Here is an 18647-nt window from a genome sequence, read left to right on the forward strand (position 1 = left end):
CGCCACTCGATCAGTGCAGGTTTTACAATGCTAGTTCTCGCGCTAGCTGTGTGGTGTCAGGATGAGGGAACTAGAGCGTGTGGTGGTGGTGGTGGTGTACCGACCAGGTGACACCCTCACACAGCGAGACTTGCCTGCAGATAGTGGCACTCAAATACAGGGATAACCATACACATTAGTAGCGGCTATTTTTAGATGGTTTATCAAGGTTTCAGCATAAAGACCCCAGAGCGATATATAGATCTACCATGATTATAAACATGTATAATGTAGCTCTACTGATTCATTATACATTGGAAAATAAAACTACAATACAAATAATAACCTACAAAAGGGGGAAATTAGACATGAAAAATAGCAATGAAGAATAGCATCAGCAATTATGGTTAACTGATATGTGTCAAATAATACCCCAACCGACTTTTACTTTAACACCCCGGCACCCCACCCACCTCCTCTAATATAAATACCCCCCAATGCTAACATATGCTGCTGTATCTACTATCACCATTGGTTCTGTTGCCCCGACATTGCTCTCCCCGTCACAGGAAATGGACTTCATTACAGCAATTGGACTAACTTGATAACACATGCACATTGTACGAGCAGTGCAGTGGTTAGATGATATATTATGTATGTATATATATATATATATATATATATATATATATATATATATATATATATATATATATATATATATATATATATATATATATATATATATATATATAAATAGCCTATAATTTATTTTTATTTGTTGTGTGTGTGGAGGGGGGTGACACCATGAGGTGCCGCACAGGGTGACACCCGACTTAGCGACGCCACTGCTTGTACTGCTGTTTTAGGCTACTTACATCGCCGTGCTACTATTGGGAAAAATATGTTCAGGATACCACAGTTATGTTGGATGAGGCCAGTTAAAACAAAGCGATGTATGAGTGATTGTATTTTATCAATAAACGAGAAAACTAACAACCAGGTCAGAACCACACCCTTTATTCTAGAGCAGTGTTTCTTCCAGACTTTTTCTCCTCGGGGGGGGGGGGGTGTTGAAGAAACTGTTCTAGAGATACTTCCAAGCATATCTTCGGAGGGAGAGAGAGAGCAATCCCCCCCCCCCTTCCATATCATATGTTTTTAACTGAAGACTACGAGCATACTATTACTGTGATGAGATTAGGTTAGTCCACATCGATGTGTCGAGAGCCAAAACCAAACTCTCACTAATCAACAGACTATAAAATATCTTTTTCGCAACGGTAACTTTAACAGTAGTTTAAAGATATTATTATATTGAGGGAAATTGATTTGAAAAATCCAAATATGCCAAATATGTATGGTGTAGCAACAAACAAGGGGAGGTTATCATTTAAAATTCGTTTGTAAATTTCACGTGACGAATTACAAGTAAAACCATTCGGATATTGGACTCTTCTTTAAGTACAGTCTACACGTTGTTTTATTTACTTATTTAAATATTTCTGTATTACGTAGACTTTGTTTCTCAATGTCTAACATTAAATATAATTTAGTAAATATTAAACTGGTTTTGTTTTATGTTTTAGTATTTATATTATAGATTATAAGCCAAGTAAAAAAAACGTGGTCGTTTATGTAAGTCGTACACCGGACATGCATATAACTCATTCGGACTTCTTACTACTCTGGTGAGGTCCAGTCATAGTTAATTTTACTAACCTGTTCGCCTATAATTATTCTCATGAAATTAATTATTTATTCATTCGAAATTTCAATGTAGCAATTTCTGTTTTTTTAAAAGTAGCAAATGGATTGGGTCAAATGTGATACATTTTAGAATGATTTCTTATAAATGTATGATAGCGAATGTCGGTGCATGTCTAGATCTTTAATCTAGATCTAATAATTTCTATTTCTATAAGATCTAGATGTCTAGATCTAGCAAAGCTATCCTATTTTTAGGCCAACCGAATGCAATGGGCTTGCTAGGCATTATAATAGCCTACTGTAATTCGGTATTCTTTACAAATTTCCGAATGTTATATAAAATTATCAGGTCAAACCTAAAAAATTGGTTATCCTGTATGATGGCTATTAAATTACACGACATTTAAGTCTATTTTTTAACGTATATGTCTGTACATGACTAAAAACATTAGAAACACCCCATCGAATTCTTCTATTTTCACTAGACTACATGCTTGTGAAAGTGCGTTCAAAGCCCTCCACTCTGTGTAATACTACGTACTAATCATCTAGAATCTAGTTGTTTATTTTGTTTTACAAGAAGACGGTGCTATTTCACATGAAATACGCATAATTTAAATGTTTCAAAAACATTTTACCGGAAAATTAAATTTCCATACCAGTGGTAGTGGATGCAGAGACCAGCGTGTGAATGAAGAAAAACAAACTAGAACTAGGAATCTAGATCTAGGCCTATAATTATTTATTAATTATTTATTTGTCTATTTATTTTGGTTAGTTTTAATTACGAAAAAAATTGAAACACAACACAAATAGTGCTATTTATTACTTTAAGCGTATGCTTTTCATGCCTGGATCTAAATAAAATAGATAATCTTAATCTCTAATGCTTTTATTTATGACATTGAAAAGAGAGTTGTTACCCACGGCGAAGGTGCAAGGTGACCTACATTTAGGCTTAATCGTGCAGGTACGGTGTTGATAGTTAGTCCATATTGGAAACGACAGTCAGTGTGTATATTACAGTTACTGAGTAAGTTTTCTATTGTGTAAAGAAAATTTATAATAAGTGGATATGTTGTAGACCATAATTGTAACTAATAAGAAAGGTGACCTAATTCCAATAAACAATGTCATGTGACCCTACACGTGGCCTAGACTTCAGGAAAAATTACCCATAATGCACTACGACAATGATGCATATTTTTACCAAAATGGCGGAGGTGTAATTGTAAGTTGATCAAAATTTCGATTTAACAACTGTGCAATTATTGACTTCTAGTTGTTGCGACTCTCACATATTGTAGAGCTACTGTAGATCTATCAATATGCCCAGCATAAACATGATACATATCTAATGTGCAAAGTTATTGATCATTGAATGTTACCACTATAACAGTATGCTCTATTCCAATGTTATTGTCGTTTCCGAGGGCCTCACTTTAAGTATGACGATCCAGTGTGAGGGTGTAATATGTTTCCTTGTTTATGTAGCTAAATTAAAACTGAAAGTTAACTTTGCCGTTAATAGTTATCTAATGTTATTAGTAGTGAAAAACCAGACCAACGTTCGCTAGTTATTGAAAAATGTGCCTCGCTTTCTTATTAAAAATAACCCAAGCTCCAATCATGCGGTTTCACTGACTCATTTACCTCTGAAAAAGCGGGAAAATGCATGCTTGCTCGTAGACTATTCCTAGATCCAAAGAGCCTATTAGACCTAGAATCTAGATTTATTTATAGATCTAAATCTATATGCTTTTAAAAAAATATTAATATTAACTATTATTTCTACTGCCTAGTTAAACTTAGATCTATATTCAATAGGGGACTAGCCTGAAATATGAATAAATAAACTGTGTGCTAAATCAGGTTTATTGCATAGGTCTTCATAAAGTAGAGTTAGTGAAACTGTTTATTTTGTTTAGATTTTCTCATTTACACCAAACATTACATGTCATACCAATTACAGTGCTTGTAGTTTGACTATAAATAATTATTAATTAGGCCTAATATAAATAGGGGCCTAATTATTAATTTAAAGTATTCAAACCTAAACACACAAATAGGCCCACTCTAATTTCAAATAGTTAAGTCTGTAAATTGCAGTAAATCTACTTAAAAATAAATGAGTTAATGTGGGTCTTATTAGCAATATCCTTTAACTAAGGGAAGGTAAAGAAATTTGCAGATGAATATTAGATCTAGCTGCATTTTCCTTTTTGTACATTTTAAAACCTTGACAGTTGTTGTAGCCTATTATGGTTATCTCATTCACTTATTGTTCTTGCATAGTAGTTTGTTGTTGATCTTACCTTGATTTCTACTGAACTTTTAAATAAAAGTAAATAGACCTATTTTAAAAAGATATTCTTAACACAGTTTACTCCCTTGGCAAAATATTTTAAAATTTTAATTGGTGTTTTTAATATAGGCTAATGCTAAAGGCCTAGATTATTATGATCTATTGTAATGCTTTGGTATAAAAACAAACACACTGTACAAGAGTTAATTATAAAATCTTAAATTACAATAACAAATAACAATCTAGCATCAAATACAACTACATTTTCAGGCCTACATGTTTTTGTTTGCCATACTTTTTCATACATTGATTGATAGTAGCCTGTAAATGGTGTGTAGTGTAGTATTATTTGTATGGTGTACTTTTGAGCATTATACATAAACTACTTCTAGTTCACATATTCTAACATTCAATTTGTTGATATTTTTTTCATCTCAGGTCATGTCCTTACATTATCTATTTCTCAAGTGATATTCTCTTAAGTAATTTTTTTTTTCATTTTTTATTATAAGTTTCCATTCTAGTGCTAGCCTTGTGATGTTTGATTTTTTGAGATTGTGTCCAACTCCATTTTCTTTTCTAGTACTTAAGTTCTCTTTACTAATCTATTTTCTCTGCTGATCTCTCAAGTTATAAAATTTCTACTCTCATAAGTCATTCTTTTTTGTATGTATTGTAGTGTGAAGTTTCTAAAGAATTTTGAAGTGTTTTTCCTTGTTCGCACAGTTTTTAGGAGAATTGTGATTCTGCCTAAATAGGTGTGTACTACATTGCTGTTCCGTAATGTAACTTAAAACTCAAGTTGGATTAATTTTTCTTACAGAATGGCCGGGCTAGGTAAATCAACATGGCTCGGACAAAAAAACAAACATTAGAAAATGCATCTGAACGCAAAAGACAGATTCAAGAAGAAATTTTCCGTGAGACTTTAGCAGCAAAACAGACTAAAGAACATTCCTTAGAAGCAAACCAGGGAAAGAACAGTTTACCAGAAGAAAAGATACCTGAATCTTTATCAAAAACTAGCTTGCCTGCTGAGAAATCAGAGACTAAAAGTGCAGAAATGGATACTTCTTTAGGTCTTTTTTTTCATGCTCAGTTTTTTAATAATCAGTCAGCTTTATAAAAACATTTTATACAAAGTAAACATATTAACAACTTCTTGTGTGTGAAAGATGAATATCCACTCTGCCACACATCTTGCTATTGTAAAAGCATTATGAATGTATCTGTTAATGTATTATTTATTATTTTCAGATCACAGCTCAGCTACTGAGGAAGCTAGCCAATCTGATTCTTCAATAAACCGAACACATAATTCACCAGTCAGTTCTTCCAAATACGAATCATCATTTTCAGGAGATTTTCCTAAGGCAATAATATGTATTCCAGATATTTATAAGACTCCAGTTAAGTGTAGTGGAGAAGAAGAGCAGTTCCATACCTCAAAAAAATCAGACTCTGGTGGGGAATCTAGTTCATTTGAAACACCCAAAGCAGACAACTCTAATGCAACAACTCCATTAACTAAGAGTGTAAGAGAGCCTGCTTGTAGAAAACTTTCCTCTAACGATGTCAGTGCTTCATTGAAATCTTTGAAAGCAGTGTCTGAGAAAGTCAGGGAAGAGAAAAGTAAAAGGACACGTCTTCAGTCATCTCCCTTGTCTCAGAAAACACCTGAAAGCAGCCCTGGGCGTCGTTCTCCAAGACAGCATTCACCAGTGACAAGTGCTTCGACCCATCAAATAAGTCCTAAGGGAGCTCACCCTGTAGGCTCACCTGCTGATGATAAACCAAAAATTAATATTTTTGCTGAAAATTTGAGTGGTGATTTGGGTAAGCGGGTTCGTTCTCCTCGTAGACTAAGTCAGGATATGATAGCTCTTCCTATTTACTCTGCTCCAAAGTCCTCACAATTAAGAAAACTCAAGCCTTGCATTTCCAAAGAATCGCTGAAATTTTTCAAAGCTGGTAATGATGAGGAGAATATAAAAAAATGTGAAATAATAGAGACATCAAAATGTGAAAGATTAAAATCTAATTCAGACCACGAAAAAAGTGGTAACTCTGAAATATCTTGCTCAAAGGAAATAAAATGTGAGATTGATGGTTGTGACTATGACAATTCACAAAATAATCTTGTGACATCAACTATGGCTTCTTCTAAAGTTGCAGGATCAACTAATTCCTTGATCAGTTTTCCATTAAGTAAACAGTGTGCAATAAGTAATGATGGATCTAATTTCAAATCACAACCATCTCTGCTGTGTGCTATGTTGGTTGGTGGTACGGAAGTTGCAAATACATACACTCAGGATCGTGATAAGTTTAAGCCTAGTAGAGCTGAAATATCAGACAATGAGTCTACCCCACCTTCTGTGAGTAGCTCACAGGAGGGGAATAGTTCTCAATATTTAGACAAGTCCAAATCCGAAGGTGCAATTGAACAAGATACTAGACTTGGTTGCACAAAATCTAGCTGTGATTCTCTAAATATGGATAGCTGCAACAATTCTGAGGATGGTGATAATATAGTGAAAAATGAAGAAAAATTTTCTATAAAGTCTGAAATTCAAAATAGAAGAACCAAAGTAAAAAATAAAAGAGCTAATATAGATTTCCTATCCAAGTTAAAAAAGATAAATGAGAATGTGTTAAAATTATTGGACATCGATGTTTCAGATGATTTTCTGCTTTCCCTACCTCCCAGTGATACATCTCTTGAGGCTGGCTCTAATCTTTCTGGGTCTGATGATTTGCCGGAAAACAAAAAAGGATTGTATGAATTAATATCCAACTTGGTTAGTAGATTGAAGGAATCAAAAGATGTGATACCATATTCCACACCTGTTGATATGGAACTTGTAGAAAAATTGCTTGTCTCATGTCCAAAGTCTCCCCCCAGTGTTGTTTCCAAGCTGGACAACAGGATGCAGCATATAGAGAAAAGATTAGAAGAAGAAATGCTCAAATTAACCAACCCAGCAGCTGGAATTAAAGAGGGGGTTTTGGTTGGTGATGATGCCACAAAGGTTGATGAACCACTACATAAAGATGAAAGTGTCACAAACTGCTCAGGTTTCTGTAATGTGCCTTCCAATGCTACTACTCCCTCTTCTAGTCTGAATGAAAGTTTGTGTGAGCTTGATGTTGATGCCATTACTAAAGCAGCCACAAGTGTGGTACTGGACTGTACAACTCAGGAGAAAAGTAATATATCTGAGGAAGAGACTTGTGTGAAAGCAAGTGAATCTAGTCCGCAAGCTAATGTTGAAGAAGATTCTTTATCGGTAATGTCTGAGAGTGAAGTATCACAAAAACGCTCATTCACTAAATCAAAAACTTTTGATGATATTCATCAAAATGAGAATTCTCGTAATAGTATCAGTCTCAGGAGGGTAAATAGTAGTCCTCAAATGAATGTAAAAGCTGCAGCTTCTGTGTCGTCACCTAGCACATCCATGCAAAATGTCACTAAAGATGCACACGTCAAGTCAAAATTAGGCAGCAAAATACCCATTCCAGGCACAAGTTATACCAGCAGAGCATTGAAAAAAACATGGAGAGTTCCAAGGGCTATTTTAGAACCCAAACCTTTATCAATACTTTCTGAGCTAGAGGCTTCATCACAGTCAAAAAATGTTTTCATTTGTCCAAAGCTTCAACAATATTTAAGTGTTCCGTCCAACAGAATCATAGTACCATCTAATAAAAGAGAAGAAATGCTTGCCATAGATGCAAAAGCTTTGGAAGAAGAGGAAAAAAGACGAAAAAAGATGGAAGAAAAGGAAGAGAAAGAGAAAAAAATAGAAGATGAACTTAACATTGAGTTTTCAAAATATGAACCTGATTTTGATGAAATAGAAGGCATGCTTTTTATGTCTTTCGCTAATGAAGTAGAACTTAAAGCCCATATAAAAGTTGAGAAAGCATTAGAGTGGGATAAAGATGATACAATGTTGAGAATTTCAAGAGCCAAGGCATTTGAAGAAGCTAAGGCTCATAATGAAGATATGGGAGACTTTAAGTTGAAACATCTACGAGGACAACACATGCGGTGGAAAAAATATCGCCGTCTGTACACTGATGAGGTCAGTAACAGTTACAATCCAAATAGAAAAGAAATTAGTTTGAAAACAATAAGCCCACCTAAGAAGACATCAGATGTATCAAAAATTAAAGGATGGAAAAGGAAGCAGTTTGTAACACCAGGTATTGACCAGAAGGAGAATCTAAGTGAATATCCTGACTCAAGTTACAGTTATAATGAAGATATGAAGGATTATTGCAGTCCTGAATTTGATAATATTTCTATGATAGTTAGAGAAGAGACAGGTGAAGATAAAAGCAAAGAGGTGGTTTCAACACGTTCTAAAAGAAGACAAGGCTTTAGCCACCAGAAAGAGCATAAGCAGTTGTTTAGAGAGCTGAGAATGGATTGGGAAGATAGAATGATACACCGTAAATTAGGTGGCTGGTCTCTCAAGGGAAACAGACCAAAAGAATTTTCAACTGCTGCTAAAAAACGCCAGCAGAAAAAAAGTAAGGCGGTTGGTGACAATAGTTCACAAGACCTGAAAGATACCAGCATGGATGTTAGCTGCATTGAAGAAAATGATGGTGGGGCTGAAGGCAAAGATTTTGATACATCTTCATTGCTTGCTGAGGGTAGAGATTTAGATGACACTGGAGATTTGCTTGACGTCAAAGGCTGTTTGGATGCCAGAGAGGCTTTTGAAATGTCAAAGAAGAAGAAAATTGTCAAGCTGATATACCCTTTGGTAAGTATAAATACATTTTAATCAACAGGAACAAAAAAATAATTGAAAAATTACTATTTAAAAAAATATTTGAATTTTACTTATTTTAAACTCTTCTTGTTAGAGGATTTAAAGTATAACTAATAAATGGTTTAAATTACATTCTAGATCACTAGATGATATACAATAACAGTTATCTTTATCAGCCTCTTGATATATAAAAAAAAGATGTTTTTTAAATTGGCAATTTTTTCCCCAGTTAACAGAGAGAATGGCCCGAAATGCATTGAAAACTTTACAAATTGGAGATGTTAGTAGACCTGTACGCAAGAGAAGTAAAAGGCCTTCAAGATCTAGACAGCGCTTTAACAACATTCCTGCACTAACACCAATACTTTTACCGAGTACCCCACCAGTATTGGGCTTTACTGGCAACAAAGCTGACACCCCACTCAGTATAGTGGCTACTGCTGGATCATCCCCATCATCTTGTTTATCTACTCCATCTCAGCTCAGTATGACCCCCATGTCTTCATCAGTCTCCACAGCTACCACACCATTAGCTTTAGATTTGAGAGAAGAACCAGTGATGGAGGGTGTAGAAATTGCCACTGATAACATCTCTAGTCCATCCATAGCAGATTCATCATCTGTCAAATCTTGCAGCAAACCAGGTAGGCTTAGAAATAATTGTAAGTAATCAAAATAACTAACTATTGTTCAACATGGTAAATAACATAAACAGATAGATTGATACATTTTTATTGTTTTCATTAAAAAGTTCACAAAGTACACATTTTGTAAGTTATTTGTACACATTTTTGCTTCTAGGTTGTCGATATGGCTGTATTTGTCACCTATGTTCAGTGAATGAAGGCTCTGCTCCACCCTCTAGTCCGAAGGCTAAATCATGTGACAAAGAGTACTGTCGTCTTGGCTGCATCTGTGACAGCCTAGATCCTGAAAAACCTATTCCTAATTCACCACACTGTGGTAAACCATCTTGCATGCTGCAGTGTGTTTGCTCTGAAACAGAAAGTCAGTATGGCAATGATGATATTCCTTATCTCCCTTCCATGAGAAAACGACCAAAACCAGCTAAGGTTGGAGAGCGTTTTTCTAATTTACCCCAGCGTGAGAAAACACACAGATCAGCTAAAAATGTGGATGCTATCACAAGAAAGGCAATGATGCTGTATGAAACCAGTGAGATTTATTGTGAAAAAGTTGACAGAGTGAAGAAAAAGGTATCACTTAACTATCATTTTATTTGTACTTTTTATGTAATGAGAGAAATATGTTATAGAAGAGGCATAACTCTGCCGATAATAGAGGGTGGTGTCATTAAATAATAATTTGAAAATTAACATTTCATCCAATAAAAACCCAATGTATTAAATTTTCAAAAAGTATGAAAATACGCACTTATCATTAATGATTTCAAATAAAATGCAGTATACACTTATTTTTGTAATTGCTTTACTCAGTGCTGCAAACGAGCAGTTATAAAAATCTGTAGAACTATAAATAATACTTTTTTAGAAAAGTATTATTATCAATGTCTTATGTTAGAGTTTCAATACCTAAATAAAAATTTCCTTACTATCATAAATAACACTTGTTTTTTGTGCAAAATAGTATATGAAGTAGGCCTATTTAAATTATGTTTTTAATAATGCCTAATGTTGGAGTTGTCTACCTTTTATTCTTCTATAGCCTGACAGTTCAAGTCCAACTGGAACACCTGTGGCCAATCTCTCCCAGTCATCTGTTTTTATGGCCAATGGTAAACATGCATCATCTGAATTTGAAATTGTCACAGAAACTAATGATGTAGATAGTGATGAAGTCATGTTCACTGGAGTTCAGTTTCCAGCAATGGAAGCAAGATCATTGCTTTATCAAGATTTTAAAGGAGAAAGCAGGACTAATGTTCAAGTGAGTATAAGTTGGGATTTGAATATATTTTAATATTCTAAATTAGAAATCATGTAGCAATAACTAAGAATAGTGCTTTTGTGAATTTATTTTTGTTTGTTTAGACCTTGGATTCAAAATGTCCTGGAAAAAAAAAATGTTTTTCACATACTTTGATATTTTTACAGCTACCTCAAACTCGTGTGCAAGGTGTTACTGGAGTTCCTATTGAATTTAATGATACCATCCAAACACTTCCAAATATGGAACCTTCTGCACATAAGAGGTTTGTGTCTGATAAATGTTTGTGCACAACAAGATTGTATTTTCACTTACGTTATTTTAAAAAGCAGTTACATATTTATATATGTATTAGCTTTAATTAATTTTGTAAATATTTTTTCAACAGAAAGAGAAAAAGTCATCCACTATCAAATGAAATTTTCTCATCTTCCTCGTGTGCTAGAACACAACCCTTCAAACCTCAAACCATGAAGGAAAAACCTGGTGACAAAACAGAAGAGACTCCTTCTAAGATAGCACAAATTGAAGAGACTCCTTCTAAGATAGCACAAACAAAGTCTTCCAGTTTAACACATGCTACCCCAGAAGATAAGATGTCAATTGAAAATGTTGATGTAGATAATTCAACACAGTCAAATCTTCCCAAAATTGTATCAGTGAGAACTCAGAATGCCAAAGAGTTTCTTTCATCTGGATCTTTATGGGAACAGGTGGATTCAAGCTCTCAGCGCAGATTATCCGGTGAATTTAATAGTCAGTCTGTGAATAAGTTAGCAGATTCTGGGAATTCAAAGTCTTTGTCCAGTTTGCCGCCAGGAGCTATCAAGTGCAACAGTGCTCCTGGACACTTTCGTCAAAACCATGGTTGGCAGACATCTATGGTGTGCCTTAAAGCCAGAGCTCCTCCACCTCCATCAAATGTCAGTGAGGAAGATGTACTGGAGGAAGATGAGGTGAAACTGCTGGAATTTGCTGCCAATTGTAATTGGGAAGGTGCCAAAAAAGAAATTTTAAGTAAAGTTGCACAGTGCTTAACAAGGGGACAATACCCACAGCCAAGAACCATGAATGTCTGTGAGTTTGTTGTTGAAATCTTACCAAAAGCACATCAACCGAGTGTTATACCTGCTGAACTACGATCTAAGCTTCCAGGACAGATGTATTCAATTAGAGTGCGTGTAACTCGAAGAGAAATTGTCAAAAAAGAGGATACAAATTCTGCATCCCAGATCATCGACCTAAGTGAGACATCCCCTATAAAAATGGCTAATCTACCCACACCTAGAGTGCAACATGCAATATCTCTTGTCAAAAATCGAAATGACATTGCCTCATTATTAGACAAACAGAAGCAGTTAATGGTTTCAGATACTAAGGTATCCCCTGAACACAGAACCACATCTTCTGTAGGTATTTCAGGTTTGGGTAACCTTTACATCAACTCAAATACTGCAGGACAGCAGAACACCTATGTTTCATGCACTACAGAGGTGCAACTCAAACCTAAAATAATAAGTGTTGACAGTCAAGACCAGCTGCCCACAAGCACAAAGAAACTCAATGTTAAAGCTAGACCCCAAACTTTCATGAAGGTTTGCACGAGTCCATCATCAAAAGAAAGTGTGATAACAGTTTCAAGCAGCAGTGACCTGAAGATGGCAACTAGTTCAGCTAACCTTGTCACCACCCCTGCTATCACTGCAAATAAAAGGCGGACAAATAAACTAAAAAAATCCCCTGTCAAACAGACCGTAACACAGGTGATTGTTTACCCTAAAAACTTACCAGTACAGTGCTTGGAAATTCCAGGAGAAAAGGGGATGATGAAAGTTTTTATGGGCCAAGAAGCCAACAAAAAACTCATTGCAGTCCCAGTTCCTGCTTCAGAAAAAGATATACTATCCAAAGCAGATGGTAGCTCTGTAGTTATTGTTCCAGTAAGTGGCGCTAGCCAAAGTAAACTTCTCCCTATCTTAAAAGGCCCCCAGTCAGTCTCTGCCCAAAACAAGTTGAGGGCAGTGTCACCCCGACAGTGGTTGGCTACACCCCCCACCTCACTGCTGAATCTCCCTGCTCATAAAGTTTCTACACCTTCTTTGCCAGCTAGCACTAAACAAGCAGATTACATTACAGTCTCAGCTGATGCTGTCAAGAAATATAAAGCAACTTCCAGTACCAAAGTGTTGAATAGCAGTGATGAAATGATAATGGTTTTTGATGCAGCTCACATTAAAGCATCACAGCTGGCCAGAAATGCCTCCCTACTGAACACACCGAAAGAAAGAATACAAATAGTTTACCCAGACAAGCAGGTAATAAATCCGCCACCAGTCTCTAGAGATCATATCCTGGTACAACCTACAACCTCAAAGTTTCCCCATCAGTCACTAATAGATGCTCCAATAGATTTAACAGATGAATCTAATGATTTAAACAATGGAGAGGGCAACGAAATGGTAAAAAGTGCAACACCAGACAAAGCAAGTTCTGCCAACTCAGTAAAGCCCACCCCCAGTGAGGTGGAAAATGTCGTTAAAATACCAACGCGGCCCAAGTCCTCACTGATATACTCATGTATTAAAAACAGTCCTACCAGTGTGTCTAGTGCCTCAAACTCTTTGCTTAAAAAGATTTCAGACTCTGCAGATAGGGGGTTAAAAAGAAGTTTACTACATACACATGCTGAAGAAACATCTGCAGCAAAACAGCGTCGCATATCGTTGGACAACTTTTTAAATACAGATGATGATAGCAATGTATCAGTCAGCAGTGGCATGAATACTCATCCTACAGAGGCAGTTCCTACAAGTCTTCAAGATCGACCTACAAGTGTAATGTCTGCTTCTCTGTCTACTGGCTCAACTGATGATGTTATGATTATGCTTAGCTCTGATGTAAGTTTACACTTTCTTAGTGTTTTAGAATTTCCCCCCTTTCAGAGAAAATCTTCACAGTTTATGCCAGAAGTAGTTAGCTCAGTGCCTATAAATTACGGCTAATACTAGCAAAGTAGTATTTACAGTTTTAAAAAGAGAAAAACTCATTGGTTAAAAACCTCCCAAAAAAAAGTAAAATTAAATAATTTAATACTCTCTTAACAGAAGAATAACATGTGAAGAGATACGGTTACCAAATAAAAGAGCTTCCCACTTTTCAGGAAGATGTTGATGTATGTGAAAATGACTACCCTTGTGATGTAATATCAAAGAAAGAAAATGCAGAGCTTGCTCTGGAAAATGACCATGACACCATGTATGCTAATTGGGAAAAATTGGTCAGTCCAGTTTTATAGCAGACCTAAAATCATAACTTTTTTTCTCAACTTTCAGTAGATTTTTTTTTAAATTCACTAACCTTCCGAATTTAATTAACCCGCTGCATGATGTTTCCTCAAGTTAGCATCAAAGGCACTGGCATTTGTAGCTTTTCTTTAGCAAAATACTAAAATTGTAAAAAACTAACATAGAGGCTTTAGTCTGTCATTAAGTACACACAGTTAAATAGTAGTTATCTCTTTCTAGTGTTTACACATATTTTTCTTTGGTTTTACGTTTCGGTATTTAGCAATTAGGCATTTGAAAGTGCATCCAGAATCCCTACTCTAATATTATGTATTTAGTTCTATAATGATATAGTTATCTCATTACATGAATTCACCTGGTGATACCTAATATTTTAAAATGTGTTTGTAGGTAATGGAGGAAAAGCAACCAAAGCGTAAAGGACATGGAAAGAGTAGAGAAAAGAAAACTGACAAGCTTGAGCATCATAACAAACTGTAAGAGCCTTCTTCAAACACATTTGCATAAGCTCCTCCCACAGCACTCCCAACATTATCACACTATTTAGAAATAAAAGGGCAATAACAACTGAAGTTGAAAATATTTATTGTTTGCTACCCTGAAGATGCCCAATTCAAACATTTAATAGAAATAAATTAAGGGGAGATCATTTAAATCAAACCCACTTTGTGTCAGATCACACCTCATAGAAGGACATAAGAATATAAGATTACTGGCCATGTGTTTGAGAGAAAGCACACTGATATGCATCAAAAGAGGCATTGCTTGTTTCCCTTATTGTTAGGAATTTAGACTTACCTTGTAATAGTTTTTTTTCAGGTGGGGGTTTTTGCTCTAGGTTTATCTCAAGGCTCAACTTTTATTAAAATATCTTGAATATATTTAAATTAATTTATTCCATAGTGAACGTATGAGAAGATCCAAATTAAGAGCTCTGTTTGATGAACTTCAACAACATGTATTAAAAGAGAGTGGCCTCCCAGAAGATCACGTCATGTCCAAAGCAAACGTGTTGATAGAAGTATGTATAAATTAACTTTTCTAATTACCTCCTCAGGACAGGAAAAATGCTAAATAGTGCTCCCAGCTTTTAAAATAATTTTTTTAAATTTACTTTTGTTATTATAAAGAATCATATTAAAGTCATGATGTATTGCTATCCCTGCCATTTAAGTTTTTAAGCAACATTCAGCTGCTGTGTCTTAATAGTTATATTGGTTTATTAGAAAACTTAACCATTATTTTTGTTCAAAAACTGTGCATTTTGTATGAATGAAAAATTACTTGTATTATTGAAAATCGTTCAAAGATATCTCATAGCCACGTTGTGTACGTTTTAAATAAATGGCAAATAAACTTTGCACTAACAAAATTAGGGTATTCCTTCAAAACTTAAATAATTTTAATAATAATTTTGGTCTTAAAATGTTACATTATTTTAGACAGTTAAAACTTTGTAATTATTTGCTTGCTTTACTTTGCCCTCAGATAGTTTGCAATATGTAAATTCTTATTGTCTATTAAACACTTTTCACTTTTATTAGTTAATGAAAATTTTACAATATCAACTTCCAGGCCAAAAAAGTAATTATGAACTTAAATAAAAGTGTGAAGAAAGGAGATCTTCAAGTAAAAGAATACAAGAAATTAAATAAAGCTTTAACAGACAAGCTAGCCAGCTTAAAAGGTAAAAACAATTACATTAGATATTTAAATTTTTATTCCTTTTTAATAAGCCCTTAATTGAAATGTGGTTTAATGTTTAAATTTGTGTGGATAAGATAAATAAGTTTGGATTTAAACAGTCTATAAACAAACTGTGTCAAATATTGCTGAAAATGCACCATATAACAATTTTGTATCACGTTTCACCTTTTTAAATTCAGGTTGCTTGACAAATGAAAAAGAAACAGCTAAAGACTTAGTGAAGGTATCCCCAATAAAGAATCCTGAATCTAGTGTCATTGCTTCTAGCTCTGGTATGGCTGACAAGCTGGAGTTAACAGCTTTAGATGTTATGAAAACTGAGAAAATTGATGAGGATGACAATATAGAGGATGAATCAGAGTCATTGAAACTTGTTTATGATGATGAGGATTCCCATGTACCCAAATTTAATGATATATCCCCATAGGTAGTAGGTAGTTAAAAGATGTAAATATAGAATATCTTCTTGTTGCACATTTCTTGCATCATACGGCTGCTGAATTTTGATATTTAAGGTACAGAAGTTTTTGAAAAGACTTAAAGCTAGGTTTTACCTCTACTGCTTCTCTCTGCATTAACAGAACCTGTTTAATTGTAACATATTGTAAATATATAGAAATCAATTTGTCTTTCAAATAATAAAATGAAGTAGGCAGCATTTGTTGTTCAGCACATTACAGTAGTATGATCACACTGTCACTTGTCATTAACTAAGCAGCCTTACATTTCTGTTTTGTTTTAAAATCGCAAATAAGTAAGGAAGAAAACAGCAGAGCTGAGTTTCAATAATTCTTGTTGAATTGAAATGTGCATTTTAGTTGTATATCCTTGTAAAATTGTATTTTAAAATGTTAATAAATATATAAAAAATTTCAATAAAATCATTGATATGTAAAGTATTGTATGCAAATGTATTTTAGCCACATTGAAATAGTGTAATGACAATGAATTCTACATAAATAGATGCAGTGTACAGAAAACCATGGCTTGTATATGGCTATTTATTTATTATAAAGTTTGCTCTGTAACATTTGCATGTAATGTAATTCAGTGTTTAAAGTAATGACTTGTATTATTTTATTAGAATGGTAAAACAATGGCCAGTATGTTACAGCATATATATTTTAATTTATTTATATTTTGTTACAAGTAATTTTCATTGTTTTGTTTATCTGACCTCAAAGCTTCACGGTAATGTAAAAGCTTTTCTATATGAAAAATGCTTTGGCCTAAAGTTTTCAACCAGCATCTTATGTTTAGTTGTAATACCACTTAGATATATTACAAGCTCTGTAAAGGTGAAGGTTTTCTTTTAAAAAAACAAAGCTAGTGCTTGGTGTCTGTATGAATGAAGTGTTAAATGGACTAATTTAATGAATGCAAAATATACATTTTATCTCACTAGATGAAACAAAGTTAAAATATATGTTTGTTATGTCTTAATTACATTTTTTTTAATCACCACAGTGCGTATGGCATACAATCTAATGTCTTATGCAATGTTGTAGTACTTTGGTGTCACCTACCTTCATCTTTCAGAACTGTTCAGACATTGTATGTTTGAATCTTATGCAATATTTAATTACTAGAATTTCAGATATTTACTAATATTAAATCCCAATCAATTTGTTGTTTGTCACATTCCGTTTCCCAAATCACCAGTCAGAGTCGAGTTTGAAAAGATGAAATGTTCATTTCTCATACTGAATTAATTTTTCATGTCAGATTTCCAAATGTTGATCATGATGAAATAACTAAGTGTTGTTCCATTTCCATTAGATTGATTTTAGACACATTATTCTTTCTTTATTGTCAGAGCCTAGTTTTACAGGGAAGTCTTTTTTTTTTTAATCATTAAATGAAATCTTTGTTTACAGAGTTAAGTTTTTGTTTTTTCAGTGTAACATTTTTCTTTTGTAATAGCCCCTTATTTAAAAGCAATCTTGTTTTATCATTTACTTCTCAAACATTTTGTTGTTTTATATTTGAATCTTTGTGTGTTTTTTTTCTTTCTGTCATTTCAATAAACTTGTTTGAAATGTGCTAAAAATTTGAATAATCATTTTGTCCCGATTCAAGGGGTATCTATTTTTCCTTAAATAATTTTGATATTAAAAATAAATACATGTTTTAAAAACATGTCAATTGTTCACATTATTTCTAAATGATGGCTAAAATTATGGTGGTTTTATTCATCTATATTCTGTGTATTCATCTTACGTAAGCACAGCTTTAGTATCTGTATGGATATTAATATGAACTTTCTGGCTCCATGCTATCCAGTACTTGACATTTTGTAAAGATTGGAAATAATACACATACTTGTGAATCTACCTTTTTTGCTGCATTGTATAGGCCATGGCACATCTTTTGAAGTTGAATGCATGCTGCATCTTGTTTAAATGAAAAGATATTTATTAGAGAAATTGAGATCCTACTTTTCTGGAAACCTCACACAGGCCTACTTGATAAGTCACCCTTTGTTTTACATCCATGTGTCGTGGTGTCCGGCCCCCTCTCCCCCCCCCCCTATGTTGCTAAGGCCGACTGTAGCTTTGAAACTCCTAGACATACGGGGAGTCACTCGGTTGGGTTTTAAAAAGGTATGGTAATTCCGGGTGTCATGAACATCAAACGCTTTTCTCTTTAGTACATTGACATTTTTTGTCTAGGTGTTACACCCCTTTGTAGGATGACGAGTTATTGATTTAATTGGAAAAGCGGATTTTTTTTGGTTGGTCTTTTTAGTTTTCTTGGAAAATTAGCATTGTCATCAGTTCCTCTGATGTTACTTTGTGAGGTCTACCCCGCACTCCTATCCACATTGTGACGACACTCCCGCGGCGTATAAAATATCTGTTTTCACTGTCGCCCAGGAGTAGAATAAATTTGTGCCGGTCTACTGTTGCCTCGGAATACGAACGCCTTCGTAACATGTTCATT

At 34.4% G+C, this 18647-nt stretch overlaps 1 protein-coding gene across 3 annotated transcripts; it reads left to right on the forward strand.

The window, feature by feature from the left end:
* Positions 1-2878: 2878 nt before the first annotated feature.
* LOC131947181 (uncharacterized) lies at positions 2879-17965 on the forward strand. 3 transcript variants are annotated; one of them, XM_059308318.1, is made up of 13 exons: positions 2879-2920; positions 4818-5073; positions 5252-8775; positions 9014-9428; positions 9586-10001; positions 10471-10692; positions 10860-10957; positions 11081-13589; positions 13853-13969; positions 14388-14473; positions 14901-15018; positions 15573-15684; positions 15884-17965. In XM_059308318.1, exons 2-13 carry the CDS (start codon positions 4842-4844, stop codon positions 16129-16131), a joined length of 8097 nt encoding a protein of 2698 aa, XP_059164301.1. In that variant the 5' UTR covers positions 2879-2920; positions 4818-4841; the 3' UTR covers positions 16132-17965. The 3 variants fall into 3 exon arrangements, with proteins under 3 accessions (XP_059164301.1, XP_059164300.1, XP_059164302.1); XM_059308317.1 differs by lacking the exon at positions 2879-2920 and adding an exon at positions 4433-4476; XM_059308319.1 differs by lacking the exons at positions 2879-2920; positions 14388-14473; positions 14901-15018; positions 15573-15684; positions 15884-17965 and adding an exon at positions 4433-4476 and having other exon boundaries at positions 13797-13947.
* Positions 17966-18647: the final 682 nt, after the last annotated feature.

The sequence above is a fragment of the Physella acuta genome, unplaced genomic scaffold, assembly GCF_028476545.2.
Source record: "Physella acuta isolate Inbredline_101_S28 unplaced genomic scaffold, ASM2847654v3 ptg000588l, whole genome shotgun sequence".
In the NCBI taxonomy this organism is placed as follows: Eukaryota; Metazoa; Mollusca; class Gastropoda; family Physidae; genus Physella; species Physella acuta.